This window comes from Sylvia atricapilla, chromosome 10, assembly GCF_009819655.1.
Source record: "Sylvia atricapilla isolate bSylAtr1 chromosome 10, bSylAtr1.pri, whole genome shotgun sequence".
Lineage (NCBI taxonomy): Eukaryota > Metazoa > Chordata > Aves > Passeriformes > Sylviidae > Sylvia > Sylvia atricapilla.
This window is the reverse complement of record NC_089149.1, coordinates 883,143-903,303: the sequence shown is the minus strand read 5'-3', so window position 1 is coordinate 903,303 and position 20,161 is coordinate 883,143. Positions and strand designations below refer to the sequence as shown.

At 49.1% G+C, this 20,161-nt stretch overlaps 1 protein-coding gene across 1 annotated transcript in view; it reads left to right on the top strand.

Annotated features, from left to right (window-relative positions):
• Positions 1 to 9,452: 9,452 nt before the first annotated feature.
• Positions 9,453 to 20,161, top strand: part of PLCH1 (phospholipase C eta 1) — a 44,442-nt gene continuing 33,733 nt past the window's right edge. Inside the window, exon 1 of the mRNA XM_066326464.1 lies at positions 9,453 to 9,531. Coding sequence (XP_066182561.1) covers positions 9,453 to 9,531 — 79 coding nt within the window. The remainder of the gene's footprint in view (positions 9,532 to 20,161) is intronic.

The window sequence follows — 20,161 nt, the reverse complement described above, 5'->3', positions numbered from 1 at the left end:
CTTTGTTTAAAATGTGCTTTAACTCCTGAGTTATAAAACACAATGTTTGCCTGTTTTCAGGGGGCCCTCCTGATTTTCTTGTCCTTGGGACTTCTGGCCCACATGTTGCAAAACTTAGGAAACGAAAGAGAAGTTAAGGTGTTTGTTCTGAAATGTGAAAGAATAATTGCAGGTAACAGTACTGAAAAGAGAGGCAGGGTTCAGCCCTGCAGTGAGGCACCTGAGTTAAAGATAATGTGGGATATGGAAAGAAAATCCAGGCTTTTTGGGAGGTGAGAGGCAGCAGAGGGCATGCATTCTTGTTAAAAAAGTCTTCCCAGTTCTTTAAGCATCAGCTCCCTGGAATAAGTGTGAGAGTGCTACTTTTATAAAATCTGGTTTTAACTCTGAAAGATGCTCTTTTTCTACATTTAAAAATGCCCGCCGGCTGTTACAGAAAGAAATGTTAAGTTTTATCAGCTGAAGATGCACAATTTGTGAGAAATGATCCATTCACGGGTGCTTTCTGCTTCTGTGCTACCTATTGTCTATAAAAATGGGGATCAGCTGGTGGGTTGGGATCAAGTGGTGCACAACTCATTATTTTAACAATAGGAGCTCGGCTTGGGAGGTTGCCTAGGGAATTGATTTAATGCTGCTGTCCTTTCAGCCGTTGAGGCGGGTGTCCCGCCATGACTTTGATCAAAATCACCGGTGGTGGAGAAGGAGAATAAAATTTTCACTCCATAAAAGCAAAGGAGAGGCCACCCGCTATTAACAGCTCCCAGTTTTGCATGAGCTGATCTGTAATTTAAAACACTGTCAAGAAATACCCGTGGCAGTAAAACAGTTTCATGAGCATCAAAATACAGAAAATTAGTCCTCTGGTCAAGATCTGGCTTCCCCTTGTTTCTGGGAGAGGCTTTAAGCTGTGTGTTTCTGTTGGCTCCACAAAGTAATCTTTCTATAAATGGCACAGTTTTCCTTTAATGAAATCTGAATAAGCTGAGTTTTTTCTAAGGTGTCACCCAAGATCCGATTCAATTTAAATTGATAAGGCTGAGGGCACAGCCAGGGCACAGCCACGTGGGGTGGTGTGGAGATTTGTTTTGTTTGTTTGCTCTGGGCTTTTTAATAACTTTAAACAAGCCTGAATGTTAAAACCAGAAGCAGACTCCCCAAATTAGGAAAGCAAAGGTGTTTCCAGGTTTGCTGGAGACTTGCTGTTCTGTCTGCAGTAGGGACAGCATTTTCTGCCCGTGCTTTCAGAGGAGGTGAGACTGTCATGCCTGATTCCTTGGAGGCTCTTACAGAATCTTCCATGAGTGCTTCAGTTGCACTCGGCTGTGTTGAAGCGCGGGTGCTGCACAAGGAGTTTTCTGGCCCTTTGCTGGTGGCACGGTGGGATGCAGGATGAGCTCCCCGGGCTGTGCATTCCTTGTCTGAGCCTGTGGCTCTGGGCTGTGCAGGGACAGAGCTGCCTGTGCTTCCCAAGCAGAAGGTGCCTCTGGTGGAGCCCCACGGGGGTCAGCTGGTGCCAGGCTCATCCAACAGCCAGGAGGGAGCTGTTCTTGTGTACTCCTTTGCCTTTGTTGTCCTCCATTCTTGTTATTTTAGGGAACTGGAACTGTTTTCTGTCACAAAAGTGGCTTTCTGCCTGCAGTGTCCACGGTCACGGAGGGTACTGTTACTCCAGGGATCTGAGCTTGCCCTCTGCTCTCCTGACTTGGGAGCCTTCTGCTGCTCATGTGACACTACAGGAGGACTGTCTGGGTGTGCCCGAGTGGCTGGGAGTGATGTGGAGCACAGATCTGAGGGGTGGGAAGGCAGGCTGGGGGATCCACAATGTGAGGAAGTTAAACCAATCAATCTGACATTGGTGGCGCCCGCGAAGGTCCCCCCAGGGGCAGTGGAAGTGCAGGGAGAGGTGGGCAGTCTGGAGCAGATGCCTGTTGCAGGGCTAGAGGAAGCTGGGCACGGGGTGCTGAGGATGCCACGTGCCCTGCGGGAGGCTCAGTCACCTCCTGAAGGATGTAAAACCACCCCAAAGGCATTTGGCCGGGTGTGTTACAGGTCTTGGCATGAGGGGCCCATGTGAGCCTCTTGAGGCTGAAGTAACTGCGGGTTGCTTGCAGGAGACTTCAAGTGAGGACAGGCTGTGGTGCAGAGCGGTGTGTGCTCCGTTATTACAGACGTGACTGATTGGACCTGACACGGAGTTCCTGCTCCTTTGCACACTGAGCATGACCCAGCGTGTGGCTGAGATGTGTGGGTCACACCAGGCACTGCTGAGCCTCAGCCAGCTTCTCCTCCTTGCCTTGGTGGTTGTTCCACCCACAGGGAACAAAAAAAAGCAAGAATGTTAGCAATTACCAACTGTGTTAATTGATGATCAGCACAGAGGCTCTTGTGGTGTGAAATGCCCACTCCTTGGGGGAACACACACACATTGGTAAGTGGCCACCTACACAAGGTGCAGGTCATCCGGGTCCATGCCTTGGACATGGCTGCACTGGCACGAGTCCTTTCCAGGTGTCCTATTTTTATCTCCACAGTTAATCACATTGTGAGTTGTTTCTGTGCCTTTTAGATTTTCATTTACACAAAGACTCCTGCATTCGTTTGCAGTTTGAAACCCTCTGTGCAGTGAACCCAAAGCTGATTTGGACTGGTGAATGGGGGTCCAGAGAGGTGGCAGAGGCAGCAGAAAGGTGTGCAGAGCCCTGGAGATCTGTGTAAGGAAAACATGGATGGACTCTCACTCACATTTGCCCATCCCATGTCTGGTGGGATGAGTGTCACCCTGAACAGGGTGTGCAAGGCTGGTGCCAGCTAAATCTGTGCCTGCTGAACCTCGGAGGCAGCAGCACGCTGCCCTCCTGCAAATAATTCCTTAAAGGCGAGGAAAACAAATTCCATTTAGGCTTCTCGAGGAATGGGGAGCAAATGCTAATTCCCTTTCAGGGTCCGTTGCCATGGGGAGTCAGTTCAAATCCTTTCTAATGCCTTCCTCAGCAGCAAGTTGTGCTGACACATGCTTTTCACGGCTCCAGAAGAGCGGAGAAACGGCTGGGAACAAAAGCTGCACGGAATGAACAGCCCCGGGAGGAGCAGGGCTTGCTGTGGGCTGGCTGGGCTGGCACAGGTGGAGGTGTCCTGCCTGCCTGGGAGGGCTGGCTGCCAGGGAACCTGTGTGCCAGGCCCTGCTGTGCTGCTGTGCAGGGAGCCCAGCCTCTTCCTCCTGCTCCTGAAGAGCAAATCCTGGGGATTTGTCCTCTAGCAGCACCCAGACTGCTGAGTGATGCAGGATGTGTTTAGTTCTCTACTGTGGAAATAGCCCAAATACCAGACAAAAACAATTAAAAATCTGCATTTTCAATAATTCTCATCTGTCTAAGAGCATGCAGTGCAGTATCTACATCCCAAACTCTGTTGTGACCTTTCCCCTCTGACTGGACACCTCTGAATTGTGAGTTTCCAGTAGCTCCCAGGGAAATCCACGGGGATGTGTTTCTTTGCTCCCGTTCTGCCTTGCCCCTTGTGCCACCTTTGCTGCCAGCGTGGTGCCAGCGCAGCTCTTCTGGCCTCATGGCACCTTTGATAAGGGAACTCCTCTGTCAGAACAAGAAACCAGGCAAAGATCTCCGCTGTTATTCCTCCAGACCAGTTTCTAGAGAAATAAGAAAACTTTCCCATACTGGATGGTTTTGTTTTCTCTTGCCAAGCATTGCTGATGTTTTTTTTTCCATGCTGGAAATATTTATCCTTAAATATTTGCTGTTAAAAAGGGAGTGTGACTTCGAGGGTATTTTTTAAGCTTTTTATTTTATACAAGATGCTTTAACTCTGGAAAGTAACCAAATGTTAATGACATAGGTAATACCATAGGTAGGTAAAATTTTGTTTTGTAAATGTGAAAATGATGTCATTGTTGGAAAAAATACGTTTTTGTGTCAACAGTAAACAGTATGGAACTTCCATCTTGGGTGCCTTGCCTATTCTGCCTGGCTCCCATATGTGTAACTTTAGCAATATTTATGCAAGTTATTTTGAGTGAATGTTGATATTTGATGCTGATTAAAGTGGAGATTTGCACAGATGATGTGTGGAACCCTTAGAGCCTGGCTTGTATGACAATTAAATCTAAATCTGCATGAATTTGGACCAGCTTAAATGCTTAGCAATATTTGGGTGACTGTTCGTGGCTTAGTGGAATAAGAAGCCCAAGACTGCAGATGGGTGAATGCCCCATGGAATATCATCATATTAGGATTTTATAATCTCTTCAGATTTGGGGTTTTTTTAGGTCTAACTATGGCTAATCTTTTCATCCAAGAACTTCTTTGGTTTGTGGATACTGTTCAAAAAATCCAGCCCATGTTGTGCAGAGCTGGTCTCTGAAAGCTTGAGGCTTGTTCCAGCAGAGTTGTCACTGGTTAGAAAATAAAAACATGGCCTGGGAAGTTCCTGTTGATGGCTACTGATTAACTGGGAGAGAACCTGCAGCGTGTTTTAATATGGTCCAGGGAAGGGAAGCTGGTGAGTTTCCTGGCTGCATGCTGTGATGTGAACATGTTGTGATGTGACTGCTCTCCCTCTGGTCAGTACCTGTTATTTCTGATAATACCCGTGGAACAAAGGGCTGAGCCCTGGGCTCTGGGAGCACCTCCTGGAGAAGTGTCTGTGTGCTCTGCACTGTGTTTGCCAAGCTGCTGGGTGCTGATGGCACCTTGGGAAATTATGTGGAACGTTTCTTTATGGAGCTAAGAAACTGGAGAGGAAACCCAGAGATCCCCTCTGGGCAGCCCTTGCTCTGCTCCTGAGGAGAGCAAGTGAATCTCTTGCTAATTCTCAAACTGAAGGTAAAGCTCTTCACTTCCTCCCTTCTAATAACACTGAAGGTTTGTTGTGAAGATGAACTGCTTAGGTTTTCCATACCACTTCAGGATTCTTCAGGGGAAGATCAAAGTAGTATTTGTCCTTTGGTGTTTATTTTCTGTTTGCAGTGACTGGGAGGCCGCTGCCCACACGAGATGGTGTTATCAGAGATGCTGCATGCCCCCACCACAGTCCCAGCTGCCACACTAAAGCCCAGCCTTTCCCTCTGGACTCTGTTCCTGCTGCTTAGTGCCAGCCAGATGGTCTGTCCTCCCTCCCATACTGAGATCTCTAAAGCTCATCAGAGGGCTCTGGCCATAGCTGGGGACAGTGCAGCATCATTTCCATCACAGCTTTATTTCCACCACACTCTTGGGGTGACCTTTGTGGGACTCTGGATTGCTCTTCTCATTTCTTACCTTCTTTTAAATTAAAGTTATTATTTTGCTATACTATTCCTTTCTGTCAGTTGTAAAGCCCAGTATCTCTGAACCATTGTTCATGCTAAAATTTGTCATTAACCAGAACAAGCTTCCAAAATCAGTAGCCCACTCGATATTCAGTGTTTTCTGGACTTTCCTTTAATTACCAGGAACAAGAACCTTATACACCATTTGGGGCTAAGGAAAGGATTCAATTTTTAAAGTCGTACTTCCCACGTGTGTTCTGGGTAGGTACGAGCTCTGAAACTGCTGAAAATGGAGCTGTGGTTTTGTCTGAGGGAAGTGCTGGTGTCCTGCAGGAGCTGCCCTGCCTTTGGAATGATCCCTGGAGCTGTGGTTTTGTCTGAGGGAAGTGCTGGTGTCCTGCAGGAGCTGCCCTGCCTTTGGAATGATCCCTGGTGTCTGATGGAGTCACTGCTGTTACCTGTGGAAGTGCTCTGGGCCAGGGCAGGTGACAGGGGCACCATCAGCAGTCTCAGGCCCTGAGCTCACTCAGTGTGCTGCTCTGAGAGCTGTCATCCAGCTCACACCCCTTCGTGGCCTTGTGCTTATCCCCTCTTCACTCTGGGGCCCTGCTCAGGGTCCAGGTTAAACACTGCACATAAATATTTGGGTTGTGCTGCTGCTTTCCAGAGCAGTTCTGTGCTGAGCCTTTCCAACAGCCCGAGCTGAGAGTGTTTGACAGAGTGTGGCTCAGCCTGCAGCTGCTGCTACCAGCGCTGGGATTCCCTGGAGTGAGGGAATTCCCTGCACACTGCACGGGCTTTTCTGTGTCAGAGGGGAGACTGCAGAGTACAGTGAGACGTGGAGGTCAGACGTTGTTCTTGGTGCTGAGCCTCTGGCCGTGAGAAGCATCTCTCCCAGCCCAGGCGGGGCATGTGCATCCTCTGCTGCATGCAGAATGCCTTACACATTCATTTCCACAACCTTCAGAATCAAATAACTTCAGAAAGCATGCATGGGATGAAACTTTCCTTGTGAGGAGTTTACCCAATTCCTGATCACAGAGAATCATATTTGTTCATCCCATCTGTCTATATCTGCATCTGTTTATTCATGCATGCACACGTGAATATGTAAGTTAACTTACTCTTTGCATCAAACTTTGAGTAATATCAGCTTACTTCTATTAATAACAAGCAATACCAGTTTACTTCCATTAATAACTTGAGCAGTATCAGTTTCCTTCCATTAATAACTCTCTTGTGAAGTACAGCTCTGTACAACTAATCAAAGCTCTTTGGAAAAGTGTCTCTCATGGAACACAGAGCACTAAAATAAGGCAGCTGACAGGTTTAATGGAAATTAATCAGCAAAAATAGCAGATGCAGTTCTCTCAAGGTGCTGTGTTTCTGCATGCCACATAATGGACTCCTTGCTCAACGTCCAGGTTAATACACTTTATCCAGGTACAAAGTAGGTGGATTCCTGACACGCTGCAGTAGCATCTCTGCTCTCAGGCACTGAAACACCCGTTGTTTTACCTTTTGGCATGGATGTGGCAGGCTCAGGGCTGAACCTGCAGGAATTTTGCTTATTGTGAAAATGATACCCCGAGCTAAAAAACCTGCAGAGTGGAAAAGTGAGGAGTGTTTTCAGCTCTCTCTGAATTGCCCGCTTTATCAAGCTGGTTTTCAACTCAGGTTTATATCTGGTCAGGATTTTGGTAACTTTTTGCCAAAATAGTTTTGTTCTTACAGTTTTAGTTAAACTTAATTATATACTTACAGACACTTTTTACTGTAATAGTTTATTCTACATATATAAAATAAGTGATACAGGCACAGCCCACATTTCAGTCAGTGGCAAAGACAGAATGTTCTTTTTCTCCTGCATTGACATGATGCAAATTTGTGTACAGTTAAGTTCCTAAGTGCACGTTCCTTTGAAACGCTGGTATTTGGCCTAAGTGTGGGGTTGGTTGGGATTTTGTTTGCTTTTTTTTTTGTGCTGTAGGGTAAGGCATGATCTTGGCTGGGCTCTGCTGGAACCCTGTAAAGCAAATAACTTTGAGGGCTATCCAAAAAAACTGCTGGCGTTTCTTAGGAGGGTTTTCTTGCGGGGATGTTTGTGTCAGCTGATGCAACCCCTTGGGGAGTCAGCCTTCATCCCTGATGTGCCCGGGAGAACCTTTGTTCCAAGGGGCCACCGTGGTGTGGGAGAACCCTTTGTGCAAGAACAAAGGAGGATTGTATCAGGCTCGGCCGTGAGAGGGAGGGGAGGGGGCTCAGGGGCTCCTTCAGAGGCACTGCAGGGATGTACTGACAGCCCCATTGCCCTGGAAATCTGCCCTGCGATACGGGTTCTGTGTGGGAGCTGGGCTAGGGAGACAAGATCTGCTTTTATTGTGTGCAAATTCTTCGCGGTGAATATTTGATATGCTTTCCTTAATTAAAACACGACGCCTCCTGTACTTCTGTAGCCTAAAGCAAGAAGCCTGGCAGTAGGCTGGACTGTGGTGTTGTTCCTGGGCATTAAAGGTAACTAACACCTTGTGTCTTACTAATTAGGGCTGGAAGAGTGGCCTTAGTGCAGGCTGTAATGAAAGCTCAGGCTGGCCAGGGCAGAAGTGCAGGAAATGGAGAAGATGAAGCGTGGCAGGGGTGGTGGGTGCTGCTGCTGGGGTTCCAAAGTTGGGCAAAACATGCCTTTAGTGTGAACAATACACGGGCCATACCCAGAACACACCCCCAGTGGAGCCTGGGGACGTTTTAGGATGGAGCAAAGCACAGACAGGTGTTTTTGGCTCCCACCTGCAGCAGAACATGCAGGACCATCCCTGCTCCCCTCAGAGAGGCAAATCCCACGTGTGCAGCCACAGCTGGGTGCAGGAACTGCACGGGTGTCACACCGGGACTGCCCTGTGGTTCTGTAACACTTGCAAGTCAAACACTGACACTGAGGCACCGGTTACTGGCTGTATGGGGAAAGGGGAAAAGCTCTCCAGGTTCTGCTGTTCCCCTGTCAGCTGAGTGTGGTGGCTGCACCCCAGGAAATGACTGTAGTAGCTAAATTGGTCATTAAGGATCAGAGGAGTCCTGTTGGCTGGGATTTCACTTTATTTGCTGTCCTTTTTGTTTTGAATGAAATGGATCTGTGTCCCTCAGCAGAGCTGCAGGCCAAGCACTTGATGAGCTGTGATGCTTCATCTGTGGGTGGGTTTGTTACTAAGGCCCCCTGGCAGTAGTTTTATGGGGAGGTTTGGGTGGCAGTGTCCTTACATCCTGCTAGAATTGCTTGGATAAAGACAGTTGGAGTTGTTTGTGCCAAGTGTGGGCGAGCAGGCAGCTGGGCTGACCAGAGTGAAGGTGGGAGGGAGATAAAATGGGAGACCAAAGTGGGCATGTAACAGGAAGGGGTTGCTGAATTGCTGAAACCAGAACCTGAACTTCATAAAATAGCAAAGGCAGAAGGAGGATCCAGTGAAAGGATTTGGTGTCAGGACAGGAGATTAAGAATTCCATGGCTTCAAAGAAGTATGAAATGCTGGTGTGTCTGCCTGTAACCATCAGTGTTAATTTTGTGTGGCTGATGTAACTGCTCCCCCTCGGGCTCAAACTGCCTGTCCATGGGCGATTTCATCCCGAGTGCCACAGGGCAAAGTCTGCCAGGGGCAAGGGCACAGGGGCCCTGTGTCCTCACTGCTCTGCTCTCCAAATCAGGGGCTGGTTACCTTTGAGTCTCCTTTTTAATGACTGTAACCTTCACTTGGGGGGGATTTAGAGTTTCGTGGTGGTGTTGGATGTGTCTGTAGCCTGTTAAATATGGGACAGCGTCACGGAATGGATTAAATTGATTGTCTCTGCAGGCCCCACAGTGGCCTGCGGTGGCTGGGGGGTGATGGTGACAGCGGTGACAGAGGTCCCATTGCTCTCTGCAGCAGCCTGGGAGCTGCTGGCTGGTGGCACCAGTGCAGCACAGCTCTGGCTCTGTCCAGGTGATGTGTCCGTGCCCTTTACCTGGACGTCCGTGGAGAAATACATTTGTTGTCATCTTTGTGTGAAGCCAATGGACCATTTGGCATAAAGGGCTCCAAGAACTACGGTGCTTGCAGCATTTGGGGGCACTTTTTGTAAATTTAGTCCCAGTTACCCATTCCTGTTTCCCTTGCAGGGTCGGAGCCTTTGATGGTGAGCGGGAGGCTGCCTCAGGATGAGTTACTGGAGTCTGGATAAGAAGAGCTGCCTACAGTACTGCAGGCACTTCCTGGCGGACAACGGCGTGTTCCACGGTGAGTTACAGAGTTTCTCTGCACTGTCGGCTGCTGCCATTCTGTATCCGCGCGTGTGGACACTCCTGGGGCCGCTGCTCCGGGCCGTGCCCGCTCGGTGCGGGGGCTCGGGGCGTGCGGGACCCCGGGAGTGCGGGACCCCGGGAATGGGGGACCCCGGGAATGGGGGACCCCGGGAATGCGGGACCCCTGAGTGCGGGACCCCGGGAATGGGGGGACCCCGGGAATGGGGGACCCCGGAAATGGGGGGACCCCGGAAATGGGGGGACCCCGGAAATGGGGGGACCCCGGGAGTGCGGGACCCCGGGAATGGGGGACCCCGGGAATGGGGGACCCCGGGAATGGGGGACCCCGGGAGTGCGGGACCCCGGGAATGGGGGCACCCCGGGAGTGCGGGACCCCGGAATGCGAGACCCCCGGAGTGCGGGACCCCGGGAATGGGGGGACCCCCGGAGTGCGGGACCCCCAGGAGTGCGGGACCCCGGGAATGGGGGGACCCCCGGAGTGCGGGACCCCCGGGAGTGCGGGACCCCGGGAGTGCGGGGCGGGGGCCCGGCGGGGCTGCGGCGGCGCCAGGGGGCGCTCCGGGACCGCCGCCCCGGTACCGGCTCCGACCGACCCCCCCGGTCCAAGCCACCCCTCCAGGACCACCGATCCCCCGGTACCGGGTCTGACTGATCCCTCTGGATCCAACCCATCCCTCCGGGACCACCGATCCCCCGGTACCGGGTCTGACTGATCCCTCTGGATCCAACCCACCCCTCCGGGACCACCGATCCCCTCGGTACCGGGTCCGACCGACCCCCCCGGTCCGACTCACCCCTCCCAGCCCCACCGATCCCCCCGGTGCTGGACCCACCGAGGTCGGACTGATCCCCCCGGTGCTGGACCCGCGGGGGTGGGCCCGTGCCCGGTGCCTCCCCTCCCGGAGGCAGAGCTTGGGGCTCCGGGGAAGCACCAGAGGAGCTGCTGGTGGCAGAGCTCTTTGGGGTCGGTGCTCCCTGTGCTTTGGGTGACACGGGATCAGGGGCTCATCTGACCAGACAGCTGGAGCCTTCTGTCTGCTGAGGGAGTGACCTCCCAATGCTCTTCTGAGAGGCCCAGATCTTGTATTCTTTATTCCCTTTGAGGTCAGTAATTAAAACCCATCACTTTAGGGCAGATTTATGGCACTATTAATAACAGCAGCATGGAATGGCTATGAATTAAAGATAAAAATACTCATCTCATTCAAAGCAAAGGTAATTTTTTTCCCCAGGGACCATACAGCTCCATTTTCAGTGTGTTTGTTAGGACTGGAGAGGTTCGAAGCTCACGGTAAAACAAACTGTATCTGCCTTTTTGTCACTGTGGTTATGTCACCATCAATGAAGTTAATGGTTTAGTGGGAGAATTAATTATTTGTCAGTCTGTGAATCTTCCTAATGAAAATCAGTTCAGAGAGAGACCCATTTTTCCCTGTACTGCTTTTTTGCTTGCCCATGAGCACTTCTAGGTTTTTTTGGGACACCAGAAGAATGTTAATAACTTTCTGTAAGTAAGTCTGGCAGTGGTGTTGTCACATTAATTTGTGTGCGTGCTGCACTTGGGACTTGTGTTAGGGGGAAAGTGCTGTCATCTCCAGGCAGAACCATTCTGCTTCTCCAATGAAGTGAATTCATTCCTGGGCTTTATCAGGCCGCTCATGATCCCACTGGTTTTGGTGGGATCATGTCCCTTCAGAGTTCCCTCTGTGTTCAGGGATGTGTTCAGCCCTGAGCACTGTGGCATGTTTTGGGAGATGCCTGTTAATCCCTGTTCTCCTCAGGCAGCTCCCTGCTCTCCTGCACCAGTTTGTGGCTGGAACAGTTACAGGGATGTGTATCTGCAGCTCTGCTATTCCAGAGTAGTGAAAGCAGGGCCTGGTCCATGCTCTGTGACCTGAGATGGGGTTTCAGCACAGAGCAGCACCTCATCTTTATCCTGCAAATGGTGCAAAGGCTGGATAATGATCCATCAGCACAGAGTAATCCATGAACACTGCTGAGGGATGAGTCTGCAAAGTGATAATCATCTACAGCCCAAGGCATAATTAGCAGGAATCCTAGGCCAGAAATATTTCATGGCCTAATTTATTTATCTTTGATTGATGACCAGATAAGATTAACTATTTTTCCCTGACAGAACCCATCAGGGCTTCCATTTGTCTCCTTTAACCTAAGCAAGACAGTGCAGGGACAGTTCCTTTCCCTCTGAGTGTATGGAGGGGCAGAATTCCCCCTGGGCAGGGACAGAGGGGACAGTCCCACAGCACAGTGTAAGGCTGTGTGCATGTCCCAGGAATTCGGGTGGTGCTGTGGTGCTCCAGGGGAGCTGGGCTCCTCCAGGGCCCTGCTGATAATTCAGGTTGCTCGTGTGATCCAGGTCACCCTCACTGGGAGCAGTGGGACAGTTCAGTGGCACCAGGGCTGTCTGCTGATTGTCTGGAGCTGAATCTGTGAGCTGGAGGAACTGCTGCACCTCAGCTGCAGGCCAGCTAAAAATATCCCAGTTTGTTCTTAAAAAGAGCAGGAGTATCTTTAGAAGGACTGGAAGTGTCTGCAGAGGTGCACAAGAGGAATTTTGCTGCCTAGCTGTGCTCATCTCTGGTGTTTCCTTCACACCCTTGTGACACCTGCATTGCTTTAAGCACCTGAGCAGCTGCTGTTCCATTTGTCCACTTCCTGCTGAGGAGTTCAAATCCAAGAACTCGTGGACTGCATTAATGAAAATGTTGAAGTTCTGTCTTTATGTGGAGTGGTTTGAATGTTTTGTGTAAAAACAAAACAAAACAAACAAACAAACAAAAAACCCCACCAAAAAACACCAAAAGGAAAAAAGGCTCATCTTGCAGCAGAAACACCCAGCTGAGCTGCAGCCCTGTTGCAGCAGGAGGACAGCACCTGCCCTGTGGGATGTCACATCCCTGGGATGTTCAAGGTTGGAGGGGCTTGGAACATCCTGGGATAGTGGGAAGGTGTCCCTATCCCTGCAGGGGGGTGGAATAAGGTGAGTTTGAAGGTCCCTCCAAGCCAAAGCACTCTGATTCTGTGACCAGTCGCAGGAAGATCCAGTTGTGAGTGTTCAGCAGTAAGGTGAAGGTGTTGGTGCCACGAGGCCCAGCCTAATGCAGTGTTTGAGCAGGGGAGCTCAGGAACAGAGAGAAGGGGACAGAAGTGGAGGTGAGATGAGCAGGGTTTGTTTAGCTGGGGAAATCAAAGACTGTGAGGAGATGTGACTGCTGGCTCTGAGTGCATTGCACAAGGAAAGCTCAGGGAGGAAAAAGCTTATTTGAACTGATGGGGGAAGCAGGCACAAGAGCAAGTTGAAAATTGTCCATGGGGATGTAAAACAGGACCAGGAAAAAACTGAGGTACTTTGAGTGAGAGATTGACAAGTTTTTGAGAAAAATAGTTACAGCATTGTATTTGTGCTCTTGTTCTGAAGCTGTAAATGTGATTAACAAGCAATAGATTGACTAATGGGAAATAAGGCTGGAAAACCATCAGTGGTGTCCCAATTAAATTCCTGTGTCCAGTGAACTTCAGATACAAACAGCAGTGCTCCCATTCCGTTCAGGAGAATGCTGCTGTACATGGACCTGCTGTTCTCTCCTGGGTTTTCATGGTGCTTTGAGACATTTGCACGTTGTTACACAAGAAGTATTGATACAAAAATGTGGTGCTTTCCACCAGGCTCTGACGAGTTGTCTTTAAATAATGACTGAGATTCTTGTGTGTAATGAAATATTGTGTGCATCCACACTGCCTAAGGCTCTCTCATAATTTTATAATTTTATTAGGAAAAGCTGCTAATGGCTGCATTTGCAGGATATTAAAATTCTTATCTGTTTATGTCTGAAATTTTTGGTTACAGGAGTGGAGGTTGCTGCTGTGCCTTGTACTCTGGGGAATCTTATCTGCCCAGAAGCAAAAATGTCAGTTTTCTTCAGCAGCAGCAGCGAGATACAGCAGTGTGTGTGCACACAGAGAATAACAGACCAGAGACAGGGGCTGGGGTGAGCTGTTTTAGCAGTTTCTGCAGAACAGAGAAGACAAGCAATTAGAATGTTTGGAATAGCCTTGAGGATTTGATGAACCCACTTTCCTTTCCTTCTTCTTATGAGCAGTTCCAAAATACAAAGTACAGCATCCCTCTAGGCTTGGAAAAGGAGTTTTTTTATTTATTTTTGCAAGGGTTTTAAGCTGTAAATGTGCATCATGTTTTGTTTGCTTGCTGGCAGTAACAATGTAGGAATGGTTATGCTGTCAGAGCAAACATCCATTTAACTTTGCTACTGGATGGTCAGGGCTAAAAGTATAAAGGGAAAAAAACCCCAAAGTGTACAGATCAGCCCTTCCTGTGGCTCCCAGTGCCTCCCAGTTAGCAAGGCAAGTACTTCCCCAGTCAAAACTGCATCTAGACAATTGCAGTTTTCTATCATTGCATCTGATAGTTTTATTTTTTTTTTTCTATCAGATCTTTGCAATTCATTTATGCTTGTGAGCAATGTGGGGATTACCCCAAAGCTTGTGGTGGTTGGTGTGAGCCCTCTGGTTGGAGGGAAGCAGGAATTCAGGCTGTCAGGGATAGAGCAGGTTGTGTTGCTCTGTTGTTTCACCTCGGAAGGTGTGTGTGGGTCTGAGGCTGACAGGTGACACAGGTCCTCAAGTCACACTGGACACATCCTGGTGGCTTTGGCTGTCCAACCTCCTGGTGAGGAAACCACGGAGAATCTCTCCTTGCTTCAGCGACCTTGGACTTCCGTTCCCAATGAGAACAGAAAATGCCTTCTGTTCTCCTTTTCTATGCAGTCAAATGGTCTGTTTTGGTTATTGGAGCACAAGAGTATTGGGGGAGCTGTCCTAAAGCTTTGCCAAATCGCACAGATCCTTCAGGCCTGATGTTTGCTGATGGGCAGTGCTGTATAATTAGCTCTGCTGAAGCCTCGTGCAAGGCTGGAGGCACAGCCACAGATACCAGATGTGGGCTGCAGGATTCAGCCTCCTGTCTTCAGACTTGCTCCAGCTGGAGTTTCATAATGATGCTGGGAGAGCAGAACGAGTTAGTAGTGCAGGAATTTGTGGTTCTGGTTCATATTCTGGTTTGTGTGAAATATCCACAATTCATTCCTTGAGACAAACAGATGTAAATGAAAACGTATTTGCAAGAAGAGCATTAGGGAATTAATGGATTAAAGTCCATTTAGATTTTAAAAGGGCCTAAAATGCCTGAAGAAACTCTTTCTGCTTTGTTCAAGAACTGTGTCTGTTTCTGGATCTGTTCATGGAAGGAGGAATCTCATGTGGGATCTGTCTCCAGACAGTGTTTCAAGTGGTTGTGTTCTAATGCCCAGTATTTTTCCCCTTTAATTTTTGTGTGTTTCTCAGCTTTCCATAGGGCCATGTCTTCATTAACGATAAATGAGTTGATAAAAGCTTTAATCTGATAAAAATTACAAGCTTTCCATGCAGCTGATACAAAGTTTTATTCATTGCTGGCTGACTTTTCACAAGGAGATTGTCTCCAAGTTCAGATATAAGATTACACTTGGATGATGATTATGAAGATGTTGTTATCTCCTTATTTCATTATCTATTCCCTGTAAGAGGTGTTAGTTCTCTAATCAGCTTTTCTTGCTCTTTAGCAGAATTAGGCTTTGTACTGGTTTCCAGCTATTTTGACAGTGATAAAGGAAAACTCAATGAGCTAGAAAATGAACCTTCCTCTGATGCTGTAATTTCCAAACTGTTACTTAAATCATACTCTCGTTTATTGGAAAATGGTTATTTTGCAGTAGAACTTGCAGGGTTGTGTCTCTGTAATCTGAGCCTCGTGAGGAGTGGGCAGAAAACCTAAATGGGAGGAGCAGGCGTGGAGGTGAGGCTGTTACCTTTCCTGCCACACCTTGGCTCAGGACTCTGCAAGACCCATGGGACAGCAGCGATCTTGTCTTATGGTAATCACTGATGTCAGTTAACTACAGGTACAGGAAAATGAGGTTTTTGTTCAGAAAGCTTGTCACCATCACCTCTGGGACTGTTAGAACTGTGTGAGCTGTGGCTCTGCAGAGCATTCCTGTGACCCCCGGGAGCCAGGGAAAAGCCAAGCAAATTGACAGGGCTTGGGATTAAATGCTAAACCTGGCTTGACACTGAGGAGTTGTCATGGGGATTGATTTTCTTTGTCTTTTTTTTTTTTTTTTTTTTTTTTTTTTTTTTTGCAAGTTGAATAAACCTACAGGTCCTCTTATACCATTTGGCATATGTCAACTGAGTTACATAACGTCTTCATTTGTTTGCTGTAATGTTCTTCTAACCTATATAACATGCTTGAGTTTCTAAAGGCATGTAGCATTTAAGCATGTCTGGTTTTAAAAAGAAGCTTATTTTGGAGACAAAATAATGAAGAATGTACTGGTGATTGTGTAAGGTTTCTTACAGAGCAGCTGTGGTGTTGAAGGTGCTTGTGTATAGCTCGTCTTATAATTAACAGAACAGTAGGAGTGTGAGTAATTTGCATTTAACACGTTATCAAGTGCAATCTGATATATCAATAATTAAACTGTACAGCAGTGACAGTTTATTTTTTTGCTGTTGAATTGCAGCTATAGCACATCATTTCAATGTGCATGCACTGGTCACTGTGCAGAGGCTTCAGGGTGGTGATTTCAGCCGTGAGCGTGGTGAGCTGAGCAGGGAAGCAGAGCTGGGGTAACGCCGTGGGCGCCCCATTGCCTTCCTCTGCCTGGCAGTGGTGACACTCCCTCCTCAGAGTGGGACTTGTGCCACCTCCTGCCATCCCAGCCTGCCAGTGCCACTAGAGCCACAGCTGGGAGCAGCCAAGGCATCCTGCAGTGGGGCTGGGGGCTTGTTTCACGTTTAGGGTGCTGCACATAGTCCATGGGTACCCCAAACGCTGAGCTCTGTCAGGGAGCTGGGGGAAAGCCCTCTGTGTTAGCAACAGCCAGGAAATACTCATTTCTCAGGAAGTATAAAACATGTCAGCTCCACTTGGATATTCTCTCCCATCCCACTGAAGTGCAGCAGGCATGTGCAGCTATGAGGGGTGGTTATTTTGAGTGGCTTTTTTGGTTGTTTTCCTCCTCTGTCACGCTGTCTCGTGTAACTTTTTCCTGGCCTGCGCTAGACAAATTCTGTCTCTTTTATTGCTGTCACAATGTTTGGGAATACAGCTGGGAATTCCTTTGGCGTGCTTATGTAAATGTCACAATGGAAGAGCCAGCTGAAAAGGGAAAGAATTAGAAAATGCAATAAAGACGCGAAATAAAGGAAAGATGTGGAGCTGACTTCATTCTTGCTGTGCTTTCCAGCCCTGTGAGCCCTTGGGCTCCGTTGTAAGGAAGTGCAATTTATGCAAGTCTGAATGCTTCTGCCCATTGTTCCACAGTGCCCGTAACCCCCGTGCTTTCGGGAGCCCTGCGCTGCCTCAGACCAGCCCAGGGTTTCACCGGGGGCTTTCTGTAGCTGCCGGCAGAGTCGGTGCTCAGCCCCTCGCGGGGCACTCCTGGTCCTCGGGCGCTGCGCTGCTCCGGGATGCACAGCCCCAACCAGGTGCATTGGCGCTGCCCCTGCGGGGTGGCAGCTCTCCGCGCTCGGGGACAGCGGGACAGCGGCAGGAGGAGTGGCACAGAGCCAGGGCAAAGGCGCACGGGGGCCGGGAGCTTGTCCCCTCCCGCTCGCAGATGCCGGGAGTTTCTCCGGAGCGGGTTTCCCCTCCCGCATCCCTCCAGCCTGCGTCAGCCGGCGGCTGAGCGGCGTGCGGCGGTCCCCGGCCCCGCGGGCTGGCCCTGCGCTCCGCCTGCGGGGACACGGCTCCTTCCCACCCCGCGCCCCTCGGCCGGGAGACAGCTCGCCCCTTCTCGCCTCTGCCTTCGTGCCATGGACCGCCGAGGTGTCCTCGCCCAGCCCGAGGAGCGGCGCTCGGCTGTGCTGCCGAGGGTTGCTTTCCGAATGCGGTGGCTCTGAAGGCGCACGAAGACCGAACGGAGCCTTTCCCGAAGGGAGAATTTCCGTTCTGCTGGCCAATAATGCACGAGTTACGAATTTAATGGCAGACCTCGAAGTATATAAAAATTTAAGTCCAGAAAAAGGTAAGGATGTTTGAGTTTGGAATTGCCGTAGGACGAGTTTGTAATGTGTCCGGAAATGCTTATAGAGAAATCAGGTAACTTAACCCTTGGGACTGGTAAATGGCAGTGTTTATGTGGACATCGCTGGTATAACAATTGTGTATCTATTCCCGAATGTTTAACAAGAAAACCTGGTGGGTTTGCATTGTCTAGAAAGTCAAGCCAGTTTCTCCATGAAAACGTGGCTTGTATTTGACATAATGCTCTTTTGATGAGGACAAACTGCACTTCTGTGTTAGCCTAAATTATTACAAATGTGTTTGCCTAGAACAAAAACATTCTCGACCTTTTCATCTGTTGGGAATTTTGCTGTGGCTTTTAGTGGAGTAGAGTTTGTTGTTTTTTTTCTAGTAGCACTTATAAGGAATATAACACATTTGCAAGTGGTATGTACAATTTGAATAAAAGCACTGGATAAAAGATGTCTTTCCAAGAATTGCAGGAGATGGTACAAAAAGGAAGACATCTTGAATAACTTTCCTCGGTATCTTGTAGTTTATAACGTCTAATTTTGTACAATTTAAGTCAGTGCTGAATGGAAAGTGGCAATTCGCTTAAGCCTCTAAGTGGATAGAGAGTAAATGCTGTAGAGAGGAGAAATGATGGTAGATTAAAGTTAATTTTTGTATTTTGCTCATCCTTAAGGATGTTGAATTATGTTCTTTTAAAATAAGCCCTTAGAAAATACATTTAGCATAAAAGCTTTCTTTCCAGAATTCTGTAGCTCAGAAGAAATTTTTGTGACAAGATTATCTGTAATTTAAAATCAAACAGACTAATCTAAAATAAAGCCACCAAAAGTCATGGATCATACTTTGAAATATCATCTTGCCCCTTACAAGATGATAGAAAATTTCAGGGCAGTGTTGGGGGTTGATACACTTTTTTCTTCTTTTTTTCTTTATACCTGTCATGGTTGATTTTAGAGGATCTTTTTTATCCAGTGGGAGTCACTGGGAATAGACACAGCTATTGTGTAAAGAACAGAGCCTGTTCCAGGCAAAAGTGAGTTGTTTGTGGGTGTTTCTGCCTGTGCTGGGGCTGCTGAGCCAAACGCTGCTGTTCCTCCCCCAGGTGGAACCCAGAGCTCTCCGTGGGGCTTTGGTGGCCGTGGCTAAAGGAGGGCAGGTGTTACTCCATCTGCCTTCCCAGGTGCAGCAGGTAATGGATATGGCCCCATTGAATAATTCAGCCAGCTCTCCTGGAGGGGCTGGCAACAGGCCTGCAAGGAAAGCATCAGGTTCAAGTTGTGAACCTCATGGCAGTGTGTGTGTGTGGATAAGGACATTCCACACTGGAGAACTCGGCTGAGGCTGGAGTTCTGCTCGAGTCCCTTCCTCACCCAGATGTGACAGCAAGGCCAGGTTCCAGTTGGTCATCCTTGGCTGTGGTGGTGCCATCTCTGTGTGGGGAGGCCAGCGAGGGCTGTGGAGCAGTAGTGGGTGTCCCTGCTGTCCCTGGGTGTCCTGCAGTGTCCCTGGGTGTCCCTGGCACTGAGGTTTGGCTGCTCACAAGTGAGATCATGGCCAGGCTCCACTCTGTACCAGGGACTGTGGCAGTGTCCTGTTTAATGTCCTTATTAGTGCTGCTTTGGGACTCCTGTGCCTGCAGCTGTCCCAGCACATGTCCAGGCACTGAGTGCAGGCTCTGGAATGCTCATATGTAAAGGAATTAGCCTGGAATATCAAACTGGTCTGAGTGGATATGGAAGGCATGAGTCTCCTGAGAGGAACTTGGTCATCCACAGGTTTCGTTCCCATAACAGCTCCAATCTGCCTCAGCATGAAATGCACTCACAATAAGTTAGCATGTGCACATGGCAGCTTTGGCAGCTGGAAAGCCTCAGGTGGTTTGACACGTCCTGAGGAGGTTGTCCCGTGTTTCCCTGAGTGCCACCTGACCCGAGTGTCACAGTGGGGCACCTCCAAGTGTCCCTGCCATGGCCCTGCCAAGGGTTCAGACAGTGCTGGAGCTGCATGCTGCACTACTCAGTGTTCATGGTTTTGGTGCTTGTGAACGAAATCTACTCCTTTTTCAATAAATCTACTGAACACTGTCACGCTGTTAGGGGAAACATCGCCCTTTGCTGAAGAGCTGTTGTCTTCCCAAAACTCTGGGGCATAGATTAGAGTTGTTGAGGTAACTCCTTCAGTGCTTTGCTGGAGACTGAGCTGCCCCAGTGCCACACTGGGGTCAGTGCTGGCACTGTGGTGGCACACAGCAGCTTGGGGACAGCAGGGGGCTGGTGAGCAGAACCTGACAGAAACCTTCCCAGCTCTGTCCAGCACTGAGCTTGCTGCAAGGGCTGTGTGTGCTGGTTTTTCCTCTTTCCTTCAGCAGCTGGTGCTTCAGGGAGCCTGTGCTGCTCTGTCTCCTTGCATGACTGAAGTGGGAGCTGTGAGGAGCCCCGGGCTGGCTTTTCCCAAGGAGCCAGCAGACCCTGCTGTAGGGCAGGGAGCT